At 38.7% G+C, this 19743-nt stretch overlaps 1 protein-coding gene across 2 annotated transcripts in view; it reads right to left on the bottom strand.

Moving 5' to 3' along the window:
- The window catches only part of METTL8 (methyltransferase 8, tRNA N3-cytidine), an 83173-nt gene that overhangs the window by 54773 nt on the left and 8657 nt on the right, over positions 1 to 19743 (bottom strand). Inside the window, exon 2 of one of the 2 annotated variants that reach the window (XM_057551933.1) lies at positions 8099 to 8157. The exons of the other annotated variant lie outside the window; for it this stretch is intronic. Coding sequence (XP_057407916.1) covers positions 8099 to 8157 — 59 coding nt within the window. The remainder of the gene's footprint in view (positions 1 to 8098; positions 8158 to 19743) is intronic. 2 annotated transcript variants of the gene reach the window in all.

Below are 19743 nucleotides of genomic sequence, written 5' to 3' on the forward strand. Positions count from 1 at the left end.
CTAAGCCCGTGCACCACAACTACTGAGCCTGTGCTCTAGAGCCTGCGAGCCACAACTACTGGGCCCACGTGCCACAACTACTGAAGCCTGTGCACCTAGAGCCTGTGCTCTGCAACAAGAGAAGCCATCGCAATGAGAAGTCCGTGCACCGCAATGAAGAGTAGCCCCCGCTCACCGCAACTAGAGAAAGCCCGCACGCAGCAACGAAGACCCAATGCAGCCAAAAATAAAAATAAATAAATAATTTTTAAAACAAAAACTCGAAATATAACATTAACGAATAAAAGCATCCAAATGAATGTATTTCCATAATTTCAAAAGAATGTGGGATTTAGGTAGGCAGAAATTATAGAACTGTGTAAATTCTATTTTAAAGAACTACAATTAGTTATAACTTGCAAAAAATCAAGGCAAACTGCACCATGGTCTATCAGGTAAAATTTTGACTGTCACATCACAGGAGGCATGACACAGTCAGAAAAGGCGCCAGAGAATGGAAAGTAAAATTCACAAGAATGATACAATTCCCACATGAAAACACACAAGTTGAAAGTTTCCAGGGAGCAATACAGAATGCTAGGAATATAGAGTGGGTGGTCAGAGTATGTTAGATTCCTCATTAGGTACACTTGTGCTTTCTACCAATAACAGATGTTGCTCCCACTGGGATCAAGCCTTTTCTCCTCTTGTCTTAAAGAGTCTTCTTGGCCTGGTCTTCTGTCTACCCTCAGGCCTTTTTTCCAATAGGAAACAGATCCCTGACCTCCTTGTGGCCTTGTGATTACTTGGAGCTTAATTCCAACATCTTGGTCTTACTGAAAAGATTAGCCTTCCTAAAAATACACCTTCCCATCTTCTCTTGCAGTTGGAGGAGCCATGTGACCATGTTCTAGAGGACAGAAGTCTGTTAAAGGGCAAAAGTCTTTGCCTCCATACAGAAGGGAAAGGGGCTGGAGGATGGCTTGCTGACACCCTCACTCTGCCTCTTTCCTGAATAAAGGAAAGTGAGGCTGTGTACAGGGGAGGGAAAGGGCCTGGTTCTTAACGGTATCATTGAACAGGTAAACCAATGATAGTTACCACTTTCCTCTGGATTTCCTGCTAGATGAGAAAAATAAATCCTTATATATTTTAGCCACTCTTAGGTTTTCTGTAATTTTCACCCAAGAGGATTCTAACATAACATCCATTACTATTGAGTCCTAGGAATACAGGGACAAATCTATTTGGTTCCTGCCCTCAAGAACCTTATCACCAGGGCTTCCCTGGTGACGCAATGGTTAAGAATCCGCCTGCCAATGCAGGGGACACTCGTTCAATCGCTGGTCCACGAAGATCCCACATACTGCGGAGCAACTAAGCCTGTGAGCCACAACTACTGAGCCTGCGCTCTAGAACCTGCGAGCCACAACTACTGAGCCCGTGTGCCACAACTACTGAAGCCCACGCACCTACAGCCCGTGCTCTGCAGTAAGAGAAGCCACCGCAACGAGAAGCCCACGCACTGCAACAAAGAGTAGCCCCCACTCACCGCAACTAGAGAAAGCCCACATGCAGCAACAAAGACCCAGTGCAGCCAAAAAGAAATAAATAAATTAAAAAAAAAAAAAAAAAAAAAGAACCTTACCACCAAGTGAAGAAGAATGAGATGCAAACAGAGTCCTGATAAATGTGTAATAGAGGTGGGCATAAAGTGCTATTAAAGTACAGAGGCATGAGCGATTAAGTCTCTTGGTTGTGGCTAGGGAAAGCTTCCTGGTGAAGGCAACATCTGTGCTGGGTCTAGAAGAGTGAATGGTAATATCCCAAGGAGATAAGGGTAAAAGTCAGGGCACCCCAGACAGAGGGACTAGCACAAATAAAGACAAAGAAGTATGAAAACATATGGTATATTCAGGGAAGCAAAAGTAATTTGAAGAAAGATGCTAAGTAACTTTGGAAATGAGTAGAGTCTGTAAGACTAAGGGCAGTTAAGAATTGTAATAAGCACTGTGCTTTAGTTGATAAAGGGTTAACAATTCTGAAGTCACTATACAAATACACTGGAATTTAACAATTAAGAAGCAGATGGTGGGAATCAGGTTTCTCACCAGGAGTGGAAGGTTATATAGATAAGTGAGGGGAGAAGGCTAGAATAATTCATATGGTAATGAATTAGAATTGGAGTCATCAGTATGAACTCATATTTAGCTTAATATAAATACAGATGTTACATACAGAACTAATTATAGATGTGTGTATATACATGGGTTAGCATACACACATATATTTCCTTATTCTGTTAGTTGAGAGGCAAACATACCCCTGTAGCAACAAGCACACCAGGGACCATCTTGGTTTCTAATACCATTCTCTAATAAAAGGAATCAGGGCTCCTTGGAAAAATAGCTGATGCTAGGACTGGGGCAGGGAATATATAAAATGAGCCTGTAGCATGGTGCCAGAAAGTAAGAAACTGCTCAAACAGAAACAAAAAAACAACCCACAATGATAAGGATATGTCAGAGGGACACATAAGCCAACTGAAAGCACTCCCAATGGCCAAAGCCGAAATACTGATACTCTGAACCACAAAATAATTTTGGCTTATAACCCAAAATATAAAATAAATATCCATGTGTTCATATTGATAGAAATGGTTGATTGAATAAATAAATAAATAAATAAATGGGGGAGAAGGGACAAATCTCTCATGCAGAAGACTTCCAAACAATTTATGTAGACACTCCACCCTCAAGGAGGTGGAACATAACTCCTCGTTCCTTAAATGTGGGCTGTGCAGAGTTACTTCCTTCTAAAGAGTACAGTATGGGATGTGGGGGAGTGACTCTGCAGTGGAGAAATTTGACAAACACTACCTCAGTCAGGTGATCAAGGTCAACATCAACAATGATAAGTCAGGTTGACAGGATATATTCTTTATATGATATGATGAGAATGGCACTTTGCCTCTGTATTCTTCTTCCTCCCCCAAACCCATAACTCCAGTCTAATCATGAGAAGAACATCAGACAAACCCCAACTGAGAAACATTCTTCAAAATACCTGACCAGTATTCCCCCAAACTGTCAAGGTCTTCGAAAACAAGTTAAATCCGAGAAACTGTCAGAGCCAAGAAGAGCCTAAAGAGACACGACAACTAAATGTAGTGTATCTTGGATGGGATCCTGTAACAGAAAAAGGATATTAGGTGAAAAGAAATTTTTTAATCTGAATAAACTATGGACTTTAGTTAACAATAACGTATCAATATTGGTTCATTAATTGTGACAAATATAGATACTAATGTAAGATATTAATAATAGGGGAATCTGGTATGGAGTATATGGTAACTATACTATTCTCACAATTTCCCCGTAAATCTAAAACTATTCTAAAATTAAACGTTTATTTTTTAAAAGTAATTTTATATGCTTAGAGCCTATGATGTGACGGACAGATGGAGGTTGGAGTGGAGAAATGATTATAAGGCTGGAAAATTAGGCAGGGGCCAGATAATGAGTAATCTTTATGTATACCAAATTAAGTAGTTTGAATATTTTCTTATAGACACTGTCAACAACTGATGAGTTCTAAACAGGTAAACAACATGATCAGATTGTATTTTATAGAGATTGTTATGATGGTCTTATCCTGCCAATCACTGCGCCCTAAACGAGAGCAGTAAAAACCAAAGCTCTGGGACTGGGGCATCTACAGCTTCTTAAATCTTCACATATGATCCTGGTGCACATCAATGACTGAGAACCACTCCTATACAGAACTGATTAGATGAGGGCTACACTCAAGAAGAATTTCTCACAGATCATGAGAGCCAAAGATAGTGGCATGAGAATCAAAGAAGGGGCAAAGTCAAGACACACTTTAGAAGCTGAACCAATAGATTTTCTGAAATGACTAGCTGTGAAAGCAGGATGAAGTCAAATATGAGCCAAGATTTCTGGCCTGGGTAACTGGGTAGATCATGACACTATTCACGACAGAGTTCAAAAAAGGTGGATAATGGTGGGATGTGGGTAGGGAAGGGAAGAGAATAAGGTCAGTTTGCACATGACAAATTTTAAGGATCCCACAATACATTCAAATGAATATCCCCAAAAGATAGTTGGAAATGAGTTCAGGTAATTAGTAGGCATTAGAGATATAGATTTCAGAGACAAGTCACTGGTCTACAGGTTGGTGGGTGAAGTCATGATGAATTGATCAAGAAAAAAAGGAGATAGATAGAACTCAAGGGAATACAATACTTAGGAGGCAGGTAGAGGAATAGGAACCAGTTTATGTGATCAAATGCTAAAGAACATTAAAAAAAGGAGAAGCTAAAAATAAATAATTGGCAAAGTAAAGGAGCTGTTACAGTGGAGGATTACTGGACTGAATGTCAATATTATGACATAGTATGAGTGTGTTTCATGTTTGGTAATTGCAATCATTGTTGCTTTTGTTGTGGTCATCCATGTACAATGCTTGGTGTCAGTCTATTTATCTCTTGTAAAAATAAAATACAGTGTGTGTGTGTGGAAAAAAAAAAAAAATAAATAAATAAATAATTGGTTTTGAAGGCACAGATCAATGATGACCTTTATCAAAGTGATTTGAATCCTGGCTGTGCTGGCAGAATGCAGACTTTAGGAATAAGTAGGTCACTGGGGTAGGGGAGGTAGTAAATGTAGACGACTCTGATAGGCAGTGGCAAAGAAAAGAGAGAACTTGGGCCTTATCTTAAGGGATTCCCTAGGTCAAAGAAGTATTTGTTTAGATGCAAAGAATCCTAAGTATCTTTGTAGGATGAGAGAAAACCCAGTGTCGGAAACAAAATAGACTGAAGATACTGGAAAGAGATGGATTGTTGACAAACAAGTTTCGAGAAGTGGGAGACAGGGAGGGGGAATAAGTACACGGAAAACATGTTATTCGTGTAAGGCATCAAGAACAATCTCATCCTCTGATGAGTGAGAACAGGTGTGTCTGTAGTGGAAGGGAAGATTGTTAAGAGAGCCCTTTCCCAATGCTCTCTTCTTTGTGAAGTAAGAGGCTGCAAGGTAGGGAACTTGAGAAAAGAAGGAACAGGAAAAAAAAATGAGAAAGGAAACTAACAACATTTGAGTAAAGTAATGTCAACAACATAATTGGCCCACATGAAGTTGCAACTCAAATTAGTGATCATTTATTAGCTGCCTCCTGAGTACTCACTCCCCACTTCCAATAGCTCATGGACTTGGGATCTATGAGTTTGCAGAGAAGCCACAGTGGACCTGGCTGAAGCCAGAGATGGACTGCATAACCTACACTGAGCCAATCAGTACATTCCAAATCTGTGGGCATTGTGACTGGTTGAGAGGTGAGCATCAGACTAAATCTGGCCAACAGAGTGCATTTCTTAGGTCTAGTGCTAGAGATTTTGGGACAAAGATGATTTCTCATACCTGTTACACATGAAAGAGGAAGCATGAAGCCCTGGAGCTACTGAAAGCTGTATTAGTCAGCTCAGGCTGCCTTAACAAAATACCACAGCCTGGGTGGCTTAAACAGTAGAAATTTATTTTCTCACAGTTCTGGAAGCCAGAAGTCCGAGATCAAGGTGGCATCAGGGTTGGTTTCTGGTGAGGTCCTTCTTGCTGCTTTCTTGCTGTGTCCTCACATGGCCTTCCATCTTGCATGCTTGTGGAGAGAGAGATCTCGGGTATCTCTTTCTCTTCTTATGAGGACACAGTTCTATTGGATTAGGGCTCCACCCTTATCACCTCACTTAACTTTTATTTCCTCCATAAAGGCCTTATCCAAATATAGTCACATGGGGGGGGGGGTTGGGGCTTCAACATATGAATTTGGGGGAAGGGGACACAGTTCAGTCCATGACAAAAGCTATCTTGAAGCTACCTGGCCTAAGGATGATGGCACGGTACACACTTAGGATGAAGCCAACTCTGAAGAAGGAAAATTGGGAAAATAAAAAGAAGTTAGGTCCCACTGTTAATTAGATTAAGTTTCATTTGAAGCCAGTCCCACATCTGGCTTTTTCAGTTATTGAGCCAATATATTCCCTTAATTGTTTAAGCCAGTCTGAGTTTTCTGTTATCTCCAACCAAAAGTAACCTAAATAATATAGCAGTTATGTGATTTCCTCTACCACCAGGCAGTCTGAGGGAAAATATGTGGTTTTACCTAGATTAGGCCTGTCTAGGCTTGTAGTACAGAAAGTAATGGTGATTTAGGATGTGGAATTGAGGGAGAATATATAACAAATGACCATAAAAGCCCAAAATGACTAGAAATTTAAAAATAAAGAGGAGAGAGGAGAAGGAGGGATTGGGGAAGGTTGATGGACTTGATGTGGTTGAAGTCTGGGTTTAACAGAAACAAGGGGAAGGAAAGACAGACAGAAGGTACTGGTTAGTAATTAGGCCTTCTGAGTTTAACCCATGTCACCTAGTAACAAAAACAGTAATGCTGTAACAAGGAGAAGGAAATCCTATTTGAATGAGAGATGCTTACAGTGTGGGCGAACCACAAGGCCATGAACACCTAGGAAAAAGAAACTTTATAGCATGGACAAAAAGCTGAAATATGGACCCCCAACTACCACCTCATTTTAATCTTCAGCAGGTCATTATAATAAATCTCCATGCTTTGCTCCTCAGGAACAATCCCCCACTGGACACATCTAAGATCCTATGACAACTTTTTAAATTGTATGTTTATTATGATAATCTAAAAAATAAAATCAGTAGAAGCAAATGTATAACTTCTACTTGATTTCAGTGCCTATATGTGCATTTATGATCTTGTTGCAACAAGCAGCACAGATGTAAGATAGAAATGATGCAGCTGAGTATACAGCACACTGTAAAAAGATTCTGCAGTATTTTGAGTTGAGAAAAGTGGTGAGGGAATTGAGAAGACACATAAAATACACAGTTCAGATGGGATGAAGTCCAAAGAATCTGTGTGGTGGTGGTCAGTACCTTGTTTATAATGAGAGCTGCAATTTAGTTTTGGTAAAACATCAGCAGTCACGATATAATGTTGTTAATTTGAATTTTATTGGCTTTGTGGTTGTATTTGTGCTTATTTTGATTTTATAGTTGAATAATAGCTCTATGTACAAGGAGCTTATAACCAGATTTGTGTTAATAATATAGTAAAATATCAACTCAGGGGTCTGAGAATTTTTTCCTTTAAATGAAGGTTTATATATTTTTCAACATTGAGAAATACAGTATTAGAAGATTCTGTTCCAGAGGATTCTTCTCCCACTCTTCCTTAACAGCAGAAATACTCCAAGTAGGGCAGAATCACCTCAATTCTCCTTGGAAAACAATTTCAGGTGAAGAGGCAAAGGGTTTGGATTAAGTTGAATCCAGGATCTGCCACTTACTACCATATAACCTCTAATATGATACTTAACTTTGTTAACCTCAATTTCCTCAATAAAATGTGACTAATAAGATTATTGCAAAACATGGGAGGGTTATAGAAGGTGATCTATCTAGCATAATGTAGCATAGTGCTAGATGCATGATACGTGCTCAATAAACTTTAGTTGATATTACTGTTGTTACCGTTGGTCTGGCTCTCCTTACAATTTCCATAGGGCTTCATGAATACCACAGGATCAAGCTTCCTACTTGATCTGCTATGCTTATTATTCAGCCCTAAAGTAGTCCCAACTTCCCAAGAAAGTGAAAGAGTAATTTACCAATGAAGTGGGGTGGTATAGTAGAAAGTGCTGAACTGAGAACAGAATAAGCCTCAAGTTTAAGTCGTGGTACAGCCAATCCATTAATCATGATTTTTGGGAAAGTCACTTACTTTGCCTAAGGCTCATTTCTTAAATGGAGATAATTCCGAAGTCACAAAGTTTTTACAAAGAACATTATAAACGACATAGTGTTTCACAAATGTAAAGTCAAACTATTATTCAGTGAATTCCAGAAACATTTCTAAAAGACACCCCTTAAAGCTTCAAAAGGAAAAAAAAAAATCACAAATAATTAGGAACCCCATTCCCACTTCCCTCTATTGAGCAATCAGGTATTGAGGTGGCCCATTAGGACAAAAAGGCAAACTGAAAGTAACAATCAAGCCTTTTACTTACCGTAACAGTGTAAACAAGAGGCAAAAAGAGGCACCAGCTCCCCAGTGTTCCATTTTCCCCTGTGGAATGACACCAGGCAAGGATCAAGTGGATGCAACAAAGATGGGGGAAACTGTCTCACTGCCCCAGACCCCTGAAAAAGAGGCTAATGCCTTTTTGTGGGCGCACGGACCGGCGCAGCGTTGGGGGTTTAGGAAGAAGGGAAGAGCTAAGAGAGGAATGGTACTGAGCCAAAGTGGAGAAAGGGTCTCCGCAGAGGCCCCCAATAAGGAGTCCTCTGAATGCAGGCATCTGGTCTAGGAATTGTCAAATGAAAAAACTAGCAGTGGAACACTCTTCCCAGGGGATTCTGGGCAAGAGCAAGTTTTATAGTACATTAGAAGAGGCAATGTGGAAACACAGCATGATTGCCTAGGAGGTCAGGGATTTCCTTATAAGGCTAGCAGGTCCTGTTTTCTAGGGTAAGGTGAGCTAGCTAAAATTAGGTTGGAGGATTGTGATTGTAGTATGTTAGGTTTCCTTGACAGGTGTTTCCCATAAGGGCAGGCTGACAAAGGTTTAGAAATGTGACCTTGACCAGGCCACTGGCGTGACATCCATTTTGTGGGTCCCCACATATGCATTCACTTTATCAGAATGCAGATATACATAAAAGCATGGCCACACAGAGTGGGGCGAGGCAGGGCGGGGGGTGGGTGGGGGAAGGCTTGACTGGAATCCCTAACTGCAGTGCACTGGCTGTACACCAATTCTGGTGTGCGGATGGCAGCTTCTCCCGATGAGGCCTTGCAGGAAAAGTCTTAATTGCTAACTGCCAGGCCTGAAAGATCACACATACGATTCTGACCTAGAGTCAGACTCCTCACCCAAAGAAAAAAAGCACAAGCACTCTTTACTTAACATATAATAAACTTATTCAGAAATTACATAAACTAAAATATCAATACATTTAAGAATGATTAAAACAAATAGCCCGTGAATAATAATGCCACAGCAAGGTGCTTGAGAATAATTGAGAATGTTAATTATAGTCTTAACTTCCAAGGACCACAATATGTAGAGAAACCATAGTAATCTTCAATCTATAAAAGGTCTTATTTCTAAGACCATTTGTAAGTCAGCTATTAAGAGCTCAGAACCACATTTTCCACAGGAGCATTTTAATTGGTGATTAAGATACCAGGCTAGACTACACATGCTTTCAAAATCCATAATGTGGATGAAAAGAAATTTGTTTATTTTAGATGATCTTAGAAAACTGGCAAATTCCATTTTCCCAAACAGCTGAAACACCACCAATCCATAATGCCTGGGGCAACTGGAATCTTATTTAATACAAAAAACAATCTGATTAAATGATTCTTTTAAAACAACAATAGCAAACACAAAAAACCTGTCGGCCATCTCTTTGCCACCTGATAACATAAGGTGTGCCTATAAAGTTATGTTGTTTAACTAAAAATTACAACTTTACATCAAAATAAGTGTTGTCCTTTCAAATAAATCACCTTAAGAGATTACCATTTATTCCAAAAACAGTAAAACATCTTTGAAAACATTATTTTCAGATAATGTCCTCATAGCAAGCTAATTGATTCTTTTTCATATCCTCAGTGGTGGCAATTTTTTTGCTTTAGGATATATACCTTTTGTTGTTTTTAGAGTAAGTTGTTCTTGTTGCCATAAATGTACAGATTCTCAACATAACCAGCTTGGAAGGATCATATTCATTAAGATATAGCTTCTGGTATGTTCTGTTTCCTTAAACAGTCTCAAACAGTCATACCTCATAAATCAAGTCCACATAGTACACACTGTACTGCCACAAATGATAGTATCCTTTGTGCTTATTCTGTTTTGAGAAGCCAAAACTATCTGGAAATATGAGCTAGATTTTTTAAAGTTTTTTTTTTTTTAATATTGATAACAAAAATAGAAAATATACAGGGGGAAAGAGCCCTCTTACAATTACAACAAAAAAATTATATGAAATACCTAGGAATAAATTTAGCCAGGAATGTACAGGACTGATATTAAGAAAGCTATACAACTCTACAGAGGAGCATGGAAGATAATTTAATAAATAGGAAGACAGTACATGGGTTTCTGGAGCTGAAGATTCAATATTGTAAAGAAAATGTAAATTCTCGCCAAAATTAAAGTAATTCCAATCAAAGTTCCAAAAATGTTTTCGGGGAACTTGAACAAATAATTTTAAAGTTCACCTGGAAGAATAAATATGCAGGAAGTACCAATAAAATACTGCAGGGGAAATGAGTGCTGTTGATTGTGGTGGGGTAGGGTTAAGGAGGGTTGGGATAGTCCTTGCCCTTCCATACATTACAATACTCTAGAAAGCAAATATATCCTGGCCATGTCTATAGTGCCAGGATATACAGTCAAAGCACTAGAACAGAATAGAAAGTCCAGAAACTAGTCAAATTATATATAAGAATTCCATTTGTAATAAAGCTAGTATTTCAAATCAGTAGGTTAAGACTGGCCTATTCAAAGAAGCGTATTAAGAAAAGGGGTTACCTATTTATTTATTTATTTTTTAAATTTTAAAAAATTGTTTAAACATCTTTATTGGAGTATAATTGCTTTACAATGGTGTGTTAGTTTCTGCTTTATAACAAAGTGAATCAGTTATACATATACATATGTTCCCGTATCTCTTCCCTCTTGCATCTCCCTCCCTCCCACCCTCCCTATCCCACCCCTCTAGGTGGTCACAAAGCACCGAGCTGATCTCCCTGTGCTATGCGGTTGCTTCCCACTAGCTATCTATTTTATGTTTGGTAGTGTATACATGTCCATGCCACTCTCTCACTTTGTCACAGCTTACCCTTCCCCCTCCCCATATCCTCAAGTCCATTCTCTAGTAGGTCTGTGTCTTTATTCCCATCTTACCACTAGGTTCTTCATGACTTGTTTTTTTTTTTTTTCTTAGATTCCATATATATGTGTTAGCATAGTGTATTTGTTTTTCTCTTTCTGACTTACTTCACTCTGTATGACAGACTCTAACTCCATCCACCTCACTACAAATAACTCTATTTCGTTTCTTTTTATGGCTGAGTAATATTCCATTATATATATGTGCCACATCTTCTTTATGAATTTAGTAAAGTAGCAGGATACAAAATTAATGCACAGAAATCTCTTGCATTCCTATACACTAATGATGAAAACTCTGAAAGTGAAATTAAGAAAACACTCCCATTTACCATTGCAAGAAAAAGAATAAAATATCTAGGAATAAACCTACCTAAGGAGACAAAAGACCTGTATGCAGAAAATTATAAGACACTGATGAAAGAAATTAAAGATGATACAAATAGATGGAGAGATATACCATGTTCTTGGATTGGAAGAATCAACATTGTGAAAATGACTCTACTACCCAAAGCAATCTACAGATTCAATGCAATCCCTATCAAACTACCACTGGCATTTTTCACAGAACTAGAACAAAAAATTTCACAATTTGTATGGAAACACAAAAGACCCCGAATAGCCAAAGCAATCTTGAGAACGAAAAATGGAGCTGGAGGAATCAGGCTCCCTGACTTCAGACTATACTACAAAGCTACAGTAATCAAGACAGTATGGTACTGGGGTTACCTATTTAGAAAAAATAAAGTTATATCCCTACTCTATCTAACACCAAATAAATTCCAGATGAATTAAAGTTTTTAATGTAAAATACTTTTTATAAGCTTAGAAAAAATATAGGTGAATACTTACTAAAAAGTGGGGTAGAAAAGACTCTTTTAAACATGATACCAAAGCCATAAAATATAAAAGAAAAAAGAAAAAGACTAATTGATTGCTATAGGAATGTACAGGATGATATACTATAAAAGACACTCATGGAAATAAATGCAAAATATTACAATGTGTTAATATGATTAATATATAAGGAATGTTTAGAAAATAATTAGAAATGACCTCAGTAGAAAATGTGCTAATACCATCAATAAGCATTCATGAAAGAAATGCAAATGGCCACTAAACACTTAAAAATGTTCATCACACTAATAATAAATAACTTTTGGGAATGCTTCTGACTGCAAGTAACAGAAGACACTATTCAAACTGGCTCAGATAAATAGAGCATGTTATCTCTCAGAACTAATTCCAGAGGTTGGGCAAGTTCCAGGTATGGTCTCAGTTCTATAATGTCATCAAGGACCCAGGTTCATGCCATTTCTCCATCTTACTCTAAATAGCATCACCTTCATTCTAAGACTGGTTTGCTTTGTTAATTACAAACAGCTGCAGCAGTTCCAGGCATCACACTGGCATGACAATATCCAGAGCAGGAAAAGGACCATCTCCTTCTTATGTCTCTTTTTAGTGATGAGGAAACTTTTTCACAAGTTCCTCAACAGACTTGCTCTCAGATGTCACTGGCCAGAATTGGGTCACAAACTATTCCTAAACCAGTCTCTGGTAAGAGAATGAGTTCCTATGATTACCTTAGACCTTTGGAGGTTCTCAAAGTGTGGTCTACAGATCCCTAGGGGCCCCCAAGACACTTTAAGTGGGTCTGCAAAAGGTCAGAATTATTTTCATAATACCATCAACATGTTATTTGCCTTTTTTACTGTGGTGACATTTGCACTGATGGTGTACAGGCAATGGTGGATAAAATTGCTGGGACCTTGGTCTGAAACAAGGCAGTGGCACCAAACTATACTAGAGGTCATGCCTTCTTTACCAACCATGCATTTGAAGAAAAAAAAAGAAAAAAACCAGTTTCACTTAAGCATATCCTTGATGAAGCAATGAAGATTGTTTTCATGGAACCCCATTTTTACTTTGGCATTTTCTCAAAAACAAAGTAAGCCTGTCAAGAAAACAACTGACAGCATTTGTTGCCATTGATAAAATTCAAGCTTTCAAGCAAAAATTAGAATTTTGGGGGCTTCCCTGGTGGCACAGTGGTTGAGAGTCTGCCTGCCAATGCAGGGGACACGGGTTCGAGCCCTGGTCTCGGAAGATCCCACATGCCGTGGAGCAGCTGGGCCCGTGAGCCGCAATTACTGAGCCTGCACGTCTGGAGCTTGTGCTCCGCAACAAGAGAGGCCGCGATAGTGAGAGGCCCGCGCACTGCGATGAAGAGGGGCCCCCACTTGCCACAACTGGAGAAAGCCCTCGCACAGAAACGAAGACTGAACACAGCCATAAATAAATAAATAAATAAAATTTAAAAGAGATAAGCGAAACATTCTCTCTATAAATTTGATCTTTAAAAAAAACAAAAATTAGAATTTTGGAAACCCTGTGTCCACCACTGTGAGCTTAACAGCTTGCTGACACTTAAACACTGTTCTGATGAGAATAAAGTATTTTTGATATTGTAAAATGAAATGTGTCAACATTTGGAAGACCTGCATAACTCAGTGAACCAATATTTTCCAGATGGCCAACATATGATATCACAAAATCATGCATGGGTAAAAGATCCACTCAAAGTACAAGACAGACCAATGGATTTTAATGTAACAGAGTAGAAAAAGTTCACAGGTATGATTTCAAATATTATATTGCAATTAACCTTTAAGAAACTACCACATGGACTTCCCTGGTGGTGCAGTGGTTAAGAATCCGCCTGCCCATGCAGGCGGACACGGGTTCGAGCCCTGGTCCGGGAAGATCCCACATGATGCGGAGCAACTAAGCCCGTGTGCCACAACTACTGAAGCCCATGCGCCTAGAGCCCGCGAGCCACGACAGGAGAAGCCACCACAATGAGAAGCCCCAGCTCGCTGCAACTAGAGGAAGCTCACGCGCAGCAACGAAGACCCAACACAACCAAAAATAAATAAATAAATTAATTAATTAATTAAAAAAAGAAGCTACCACTTACTGGGATTTAGTGTAGTATTAAAGGAGATTCTTCACACTCACCTGAATAGACTTTTAAAGTACTCCGCCCCTTTCTAACTACATATATATCTGTGTGAGATCAGATTTTCTTCATATATATCAACCGGAACAACATATCATAATAGACAGTGCAAAAGCAAATGTAAGAATCTAGCCATCTTCTTTTAGGCCATACATTAAGGAGATCTGCAAAAATGTAAAACCATGCTACTCTTCTAACTTTTTTCTTTTGGAAAATACTTTTAATAAAAAGGGTATTCATACTAATATGCAATAGGTTTATTATTGTTTTAAAAGGACTTAAATAAATATTTAAATTTTTTCTTAGGTTTAATTTCTAACACAGCAAACAACGGTAACTATGATCCACATAAACAAAAGCTCTTGGGAGGCCTCTATAATTTTTCAGAGTGTCAAGTGGTCCTGAGACCAGAAAACTTGAAAACTGCTGCCATAGATTAATTTTCTGGGGTGACATGGAGAGTGGAAAGTCCACCAATTAAAAAAAAATTGGTGCAATGGGTTACTCACCATCATTTTGGCAAAGGTGAAATGTGATCAGTGGTGTGCAAGAACAAGCATCCTCACACATTGCCAGGGAGATTGTACCAAGGAACCTTTCCTGAGGGAACTTTGGCAATACACATGAACATTTTTAAAGAAGAAATCTGATGGAAAATTCCATTTCTAGAAATATATCCTAAGAATATAATCAGAAGAATATATTAAGGATTTGTCACAGCATTACACTGAAAAACTGCAAACAATCCAAATATTCATCTTTAGAGAACTGACTAAATTACTGTACACCTATATAAAGGAAAATTATGTAGTTACTTAAAATGTTGCTAAAAACCTAAAGTTGCTGATATGGAAAGAAGTCCATGATTTATTAGGTAGAGTAAAAAAGGTACAAAAGAGTACCTATGGTATGATCTCATTTTAAAAAATTAATACACATACCAACACCTATGTGTATGCATAGAGAAAGTCTGGAAGAGTTTATGGTAGTTCCCTTTGACTGAAAGGTTCAAGGAGATCCTTATATTTTCTTCTTAATGTGTCTCAAAATGTTCTTTTCGAGAAAACTCAAATTACTTTTATAATCAGAAAATATAAAAATATTTTAAAAACCAGTAACTATATACATTCTATATACTATCCACGCTTGGGAAGGAAGGGGGAAAAAAAGATGATACGGGCAGTAGTGACAGTAACACTAAAAGGTTACAAAATTTTCCGATGGTCACTCATTCTATGGAGGAAAAGATGCCATGGAGTTTGTAAGAGTTTGGTTGGTGGGACCCAGACAGAATGCTGTAGTTGGCTGGATTCAGGACCCAAATACCTTAAGGTCAAAGAAGTCCAGGGACAGGCTACTTTTAAAAGACCCCAATTTGTTAGACCAGGTGAGGCAGACAATTGCAGATGCTGAGAAGGTGGGGTAAAAAAACCCGGAAAGAGAAAGAAATTGGAAAAAGCAAAGAGTAGCAGGAGAAGGTGGAACACAGACAAATAAACCCACGTTAGAATATCAAATTCCAGTTATCCAGAAACTTCCTATTCACCAACTAGGGAGGTACTTCCTACACTGCTGTGTGACATTACGGCTGCTGTCTCTTTCCCTTTGGTAACTGTGTTTCCGACGTGCTAGAACCTTTTCATTTATAGCACTTGTTAATCATCAGGCAGCACACACAGATGGCACCAGTCAGGTCTGCCCAGCCTAGCTGCTGGGAAAGCTTGTGCACCCTCTGCTGGTCAGCTCCACACCAGGACAAGAGGGTCTGTGTCTGTAGGAGACAACTTCTAAATGACAGGAATACACTTTTGTGTTCTCTACACAGCCAATCTCAATGAAGAGTTGGGAAAACATTTCCTGAAACTGCCACCTCAAAGAGACAATTCCAGATTAAAACAATGCCTTCTTTTGTTACACCAAAGAAAAACATCATAAAAACTAAGGTCCTATGAGAAAATATACCATCTAAAGCATCTTAAATTCGAATGACTTCAGTTTATTACGTAATAAGTAAGTAAAGGTGTGCAGATGACTGCACCACTTAATATGACTATAAAGCTCCATTAGAATTTTACTCTGGTTGAAAACCTGAGGTTATCATAACAAATAATACTTGTATAGGTTTTACAACTTACAAAGAGCTCTCACATTCATTTTCACACCTAATCCTTACAACAATTCTATAAGCCAGGGAGGAAGGCAGGACAAGCATTTCTGTTATCACCATTTTACAGATGGGAGCTGAGGCTCAAAGGGGTTAATGAGTGGCCTTGATCACACAGCTACAAGAACCCACACTCCAAGCAGGTCTCCTGACTCCAAATTCTACGTTCTTCTCAGAGCTCTATTCTACCTGAGCTGCTGATCTATAAGGGGTTTTCTGAAGAGTTGGTATGTATTCTAGGCACAGAAGTAAAACGCCTAAAACATGTTTCTATAATACATTCATTCCATTTTGTTTAAAATATCACCAAAATTTTAGGTGCTGAACCCTAAATCTGAGGGGTTTGCACTGCAGGCAGTGCTTTGTCCTAAAAGAACATCAGTTTAACAAGGGAAGTGGATATTTTAATAAGGAATCTACTGAAAACCAAAGTTAACTTCAGAATCTCTATGTTGGAATGTCTAGGCCCATAAAAAGTATCCTGTCAGGTTTCATGGCTTCTGCATTCACTCAGTCAATACTATATATATGTAGCAGGAAACTGGGGTTGGGAAGCCTCAAGTTCTGGTCCTACTTTCTCTTGAATGTTTACCATCTTGATGATTTTTCCCTTATAAGCAAAACATTATAAATACTGTTTTGTCAGAGTGCCAAGCTAAAACTCAGTATGCTGAAGGAAAGTCACTGAAATTCAGCTATAATCACAGAGATCCCCAAAGCTAAAGAGCAAAGCAAAGTAGTAATAATAGACTCAAACAATTATATAGTGCTGACTATGTGCCAGGCATTACTCTAAGTGCTTTACATATATTAAGTCATTTAGTCCTCCCAAGAACCCATTTAACAGATAAGTAAATTGAGGCACATAGAGGTTAAGTAATTCTAGTTACTTAGGGTAACCAGGTTCACACACTAATAAGTAGTGAGGCTGAGATCTGAACCCAGGCAGGCTGGTACCTGAGTTCATCTTCTTAACCACTAAAGCTATGCTGCCTCTATTCAGTGGTATCTACCATATTCCTGTAGCATTTTTAAAGTAAACTTTTAATTTTAGAACAGTTTTAGATTTACAGAAAAGTTGCAGATAGTACAAAGAATTCCCATATATCTGACATAGTTTCCTCATTATTAAAATCTTACATTAGTATAGTGTATTTGTTACAATTCATAAGCCAGTATTAACACATTATTATAAACTTAAGTCCATACTTTATTCAGATTTCCTTCGTTTTTCCCTAATGTCCTTTCTCTCTTCCAGGATTCCATCTAGGACACCACATTATATTTCGCCATCAAGTCTCCTTAGGCTTCTCTTTGGCTCTAACAGTTTCTCAAACTTTCTTTGTTTTTGAAGACCCTGACAGTTTTGAGGAGTACTGATCAGTTATCTTTAGAATGCCTCTCAGTTAATATTCATCAGATGTTTTTCTCATGATTAGACTGGGGTTACGGGCTTTAGGGAGGAAAACCACAGAGGTAAAGTGCCATTCTTATCACATCATATCAAGGGTACATGATATGAACATGACTCACCACTGTTGATGTTAACCTTGATAAATTGGCTGAGGTAGTGACTGACAGGTTTCTACTGTAAAGTTACCAACCTCCCTCTTTTCCATACCATATGCTTTGGCAGGAAGTCACTATGCACAGCCAACACTTAAGGAGGGGGGAGTTATACTCCACCTTTCTGAGGGTGAAGTGTCTACATAAATTATTTGGAATGTTTTTGCAAGGGAGATTTGTTTCTTCTTCCCCATTTATTTGTTCAATCACTTGCTTATATCAGTACAGACGCATAGATATTTATTTTAAACTTTGGGTTATAACCCAATACTACTTTATTTTGTTGTTCAAACTATTCCTGCTTTGCCCATTAAGAGCTCTTTCTGTTGGCTCCTATATCCTTTTGACACATTCCCATCATTGTGTTTTTGAGCACTTCTTTACTTTCTGGCACTACAAGATGTTGCAGACTCTTGTATATTCCTTGACCCAGGCCTAGAATCAACCATTTCCTCTAAAGAGTGTTGGGACTTCCCTGGTGGCGCAGTGGTTAAGAATCTGCCTGCCAATGCAGTGGACATGGGTTCAATCCCTGGTCTGGGAAGATCCCACATGCCGCGGGGCAACTAAACCTGTGCGCCACAACTACTGAGCCTGCGCTCTAGAGCCCGCGAGTCACAACCACTGAGCCTGCATGCTACAACTACGGAAGCCTGCACACCTAGAGCCCATGCTCTGCAACAAAGAGAAGCCACCGCAATGAGAAGCCCGTGCACCACAACAAAGAGTAGCCCCCACTCGCTGCAACTAGAGAAAGCCCGTGTGCAGCAATGAAGACCCAACGCAGCCAAAAATAAATAAAATAAAATAAAATAATTTATTAAATAAATAAATAGAGTGTTTGTTCCTTTTATTGGAGAATGGTCTGGGCGCTGGATGTGCTCTTTGCTACTACGCTGTCCTTGCTTCTAGGCCCTCTCAACTGACAAAGCAAGGAAACATGTGTGTATACTAAACCATGTATATACACATATCTTTATCTATAAATGTTTCATATGTATCCATCTGTATCTATAGTAAGCTAACTAGAGTTTATACTAATGTCTCCAACTCTAATCCATTACCACATGGATCATTCTAGCTTCCCCACTTGGTTGTCTATAACCTCTCACTCCAACAGTAAGAAACCTGGTTGCCATCATCCACCATGCAGCTATTAATTGTTTAATTCCAGTACTCATGTGTAGTAGTTTCAGAATTATTAACCCATACCTCTGTGGGAAACTTTTATCAACTAGAGGACAGCGCTTATGTATAGTTCCTACTGCTTTTAGTCTTACAGTCTCATTTTCAAAGTTACTTAGGTCAGCACCTTTTCTCTTGCTCCTTTCAGTGAGGTCACCGCATACATTTGTAATACAGTTAGATTCTTTTGTCACCGTCTGCATTATATCCTGGAACCCCCTCTTCCCCTTCTTTTTTAAATTTTGCATACATTAAGTTTTACTCTTTGTGCTGTAAAGCTATATGGGTTTTAATAAATGCATAGTCTGGGACTTTCCTGGCATTCCAATGGTTAAGACTCCACGCTTCCAATGCAGGGGGCACGGGTTCGATCCCTGGTTGGGGAACTAAGATCTTGCATGCCGTGCATGGCACACAGGAAAAGAAAAAAAAAAAAAAAAGAAATGCAGTGTTATGTATCCACCATTACAGTATCATACGAAATTTCTCCACCCTAAAAAGAAACAATGCTCTGTGCTACTTAATCAACCCTCTCTCCTCCCCAAACTCTCTACAACAGTGTGTTCATGTTTATAAATTCATGTGATTCACTTCAATCCTGTTTCCACTTAGCAGATGATTGAAGGAAACAGAGTAAGTGTTTTGGTCAAAATTTCACTATGTGATGCTGATGGTGCTACAACTTGTGCCTTGTGACTCCTGATGTGATTCTCTTTCTACCACACAACTCCATTTCCTTGATTTCAGCAGGGAGAGGCATGGTTGTGCACACAGACAAGAAGAAGAGAAGACAGAAATGGTGCTAAGTGA

Source organism: Balaenoptera acutorostrata, chromosome 8 (assembly GCF_949987535.1).
Source record: "Balaenoptera acutorostrata chromosome 8, mBalAcu1.1, whole genome shotgun sequence".
Classification (NCBI taxonomy): domain Eukaryota; kingdom Metazoa; phylum Chordata; class Mammalia; order Artiodactyla; family Balaenopteridae; genus Balaenoptera; species Balaenoptera acutorostrata.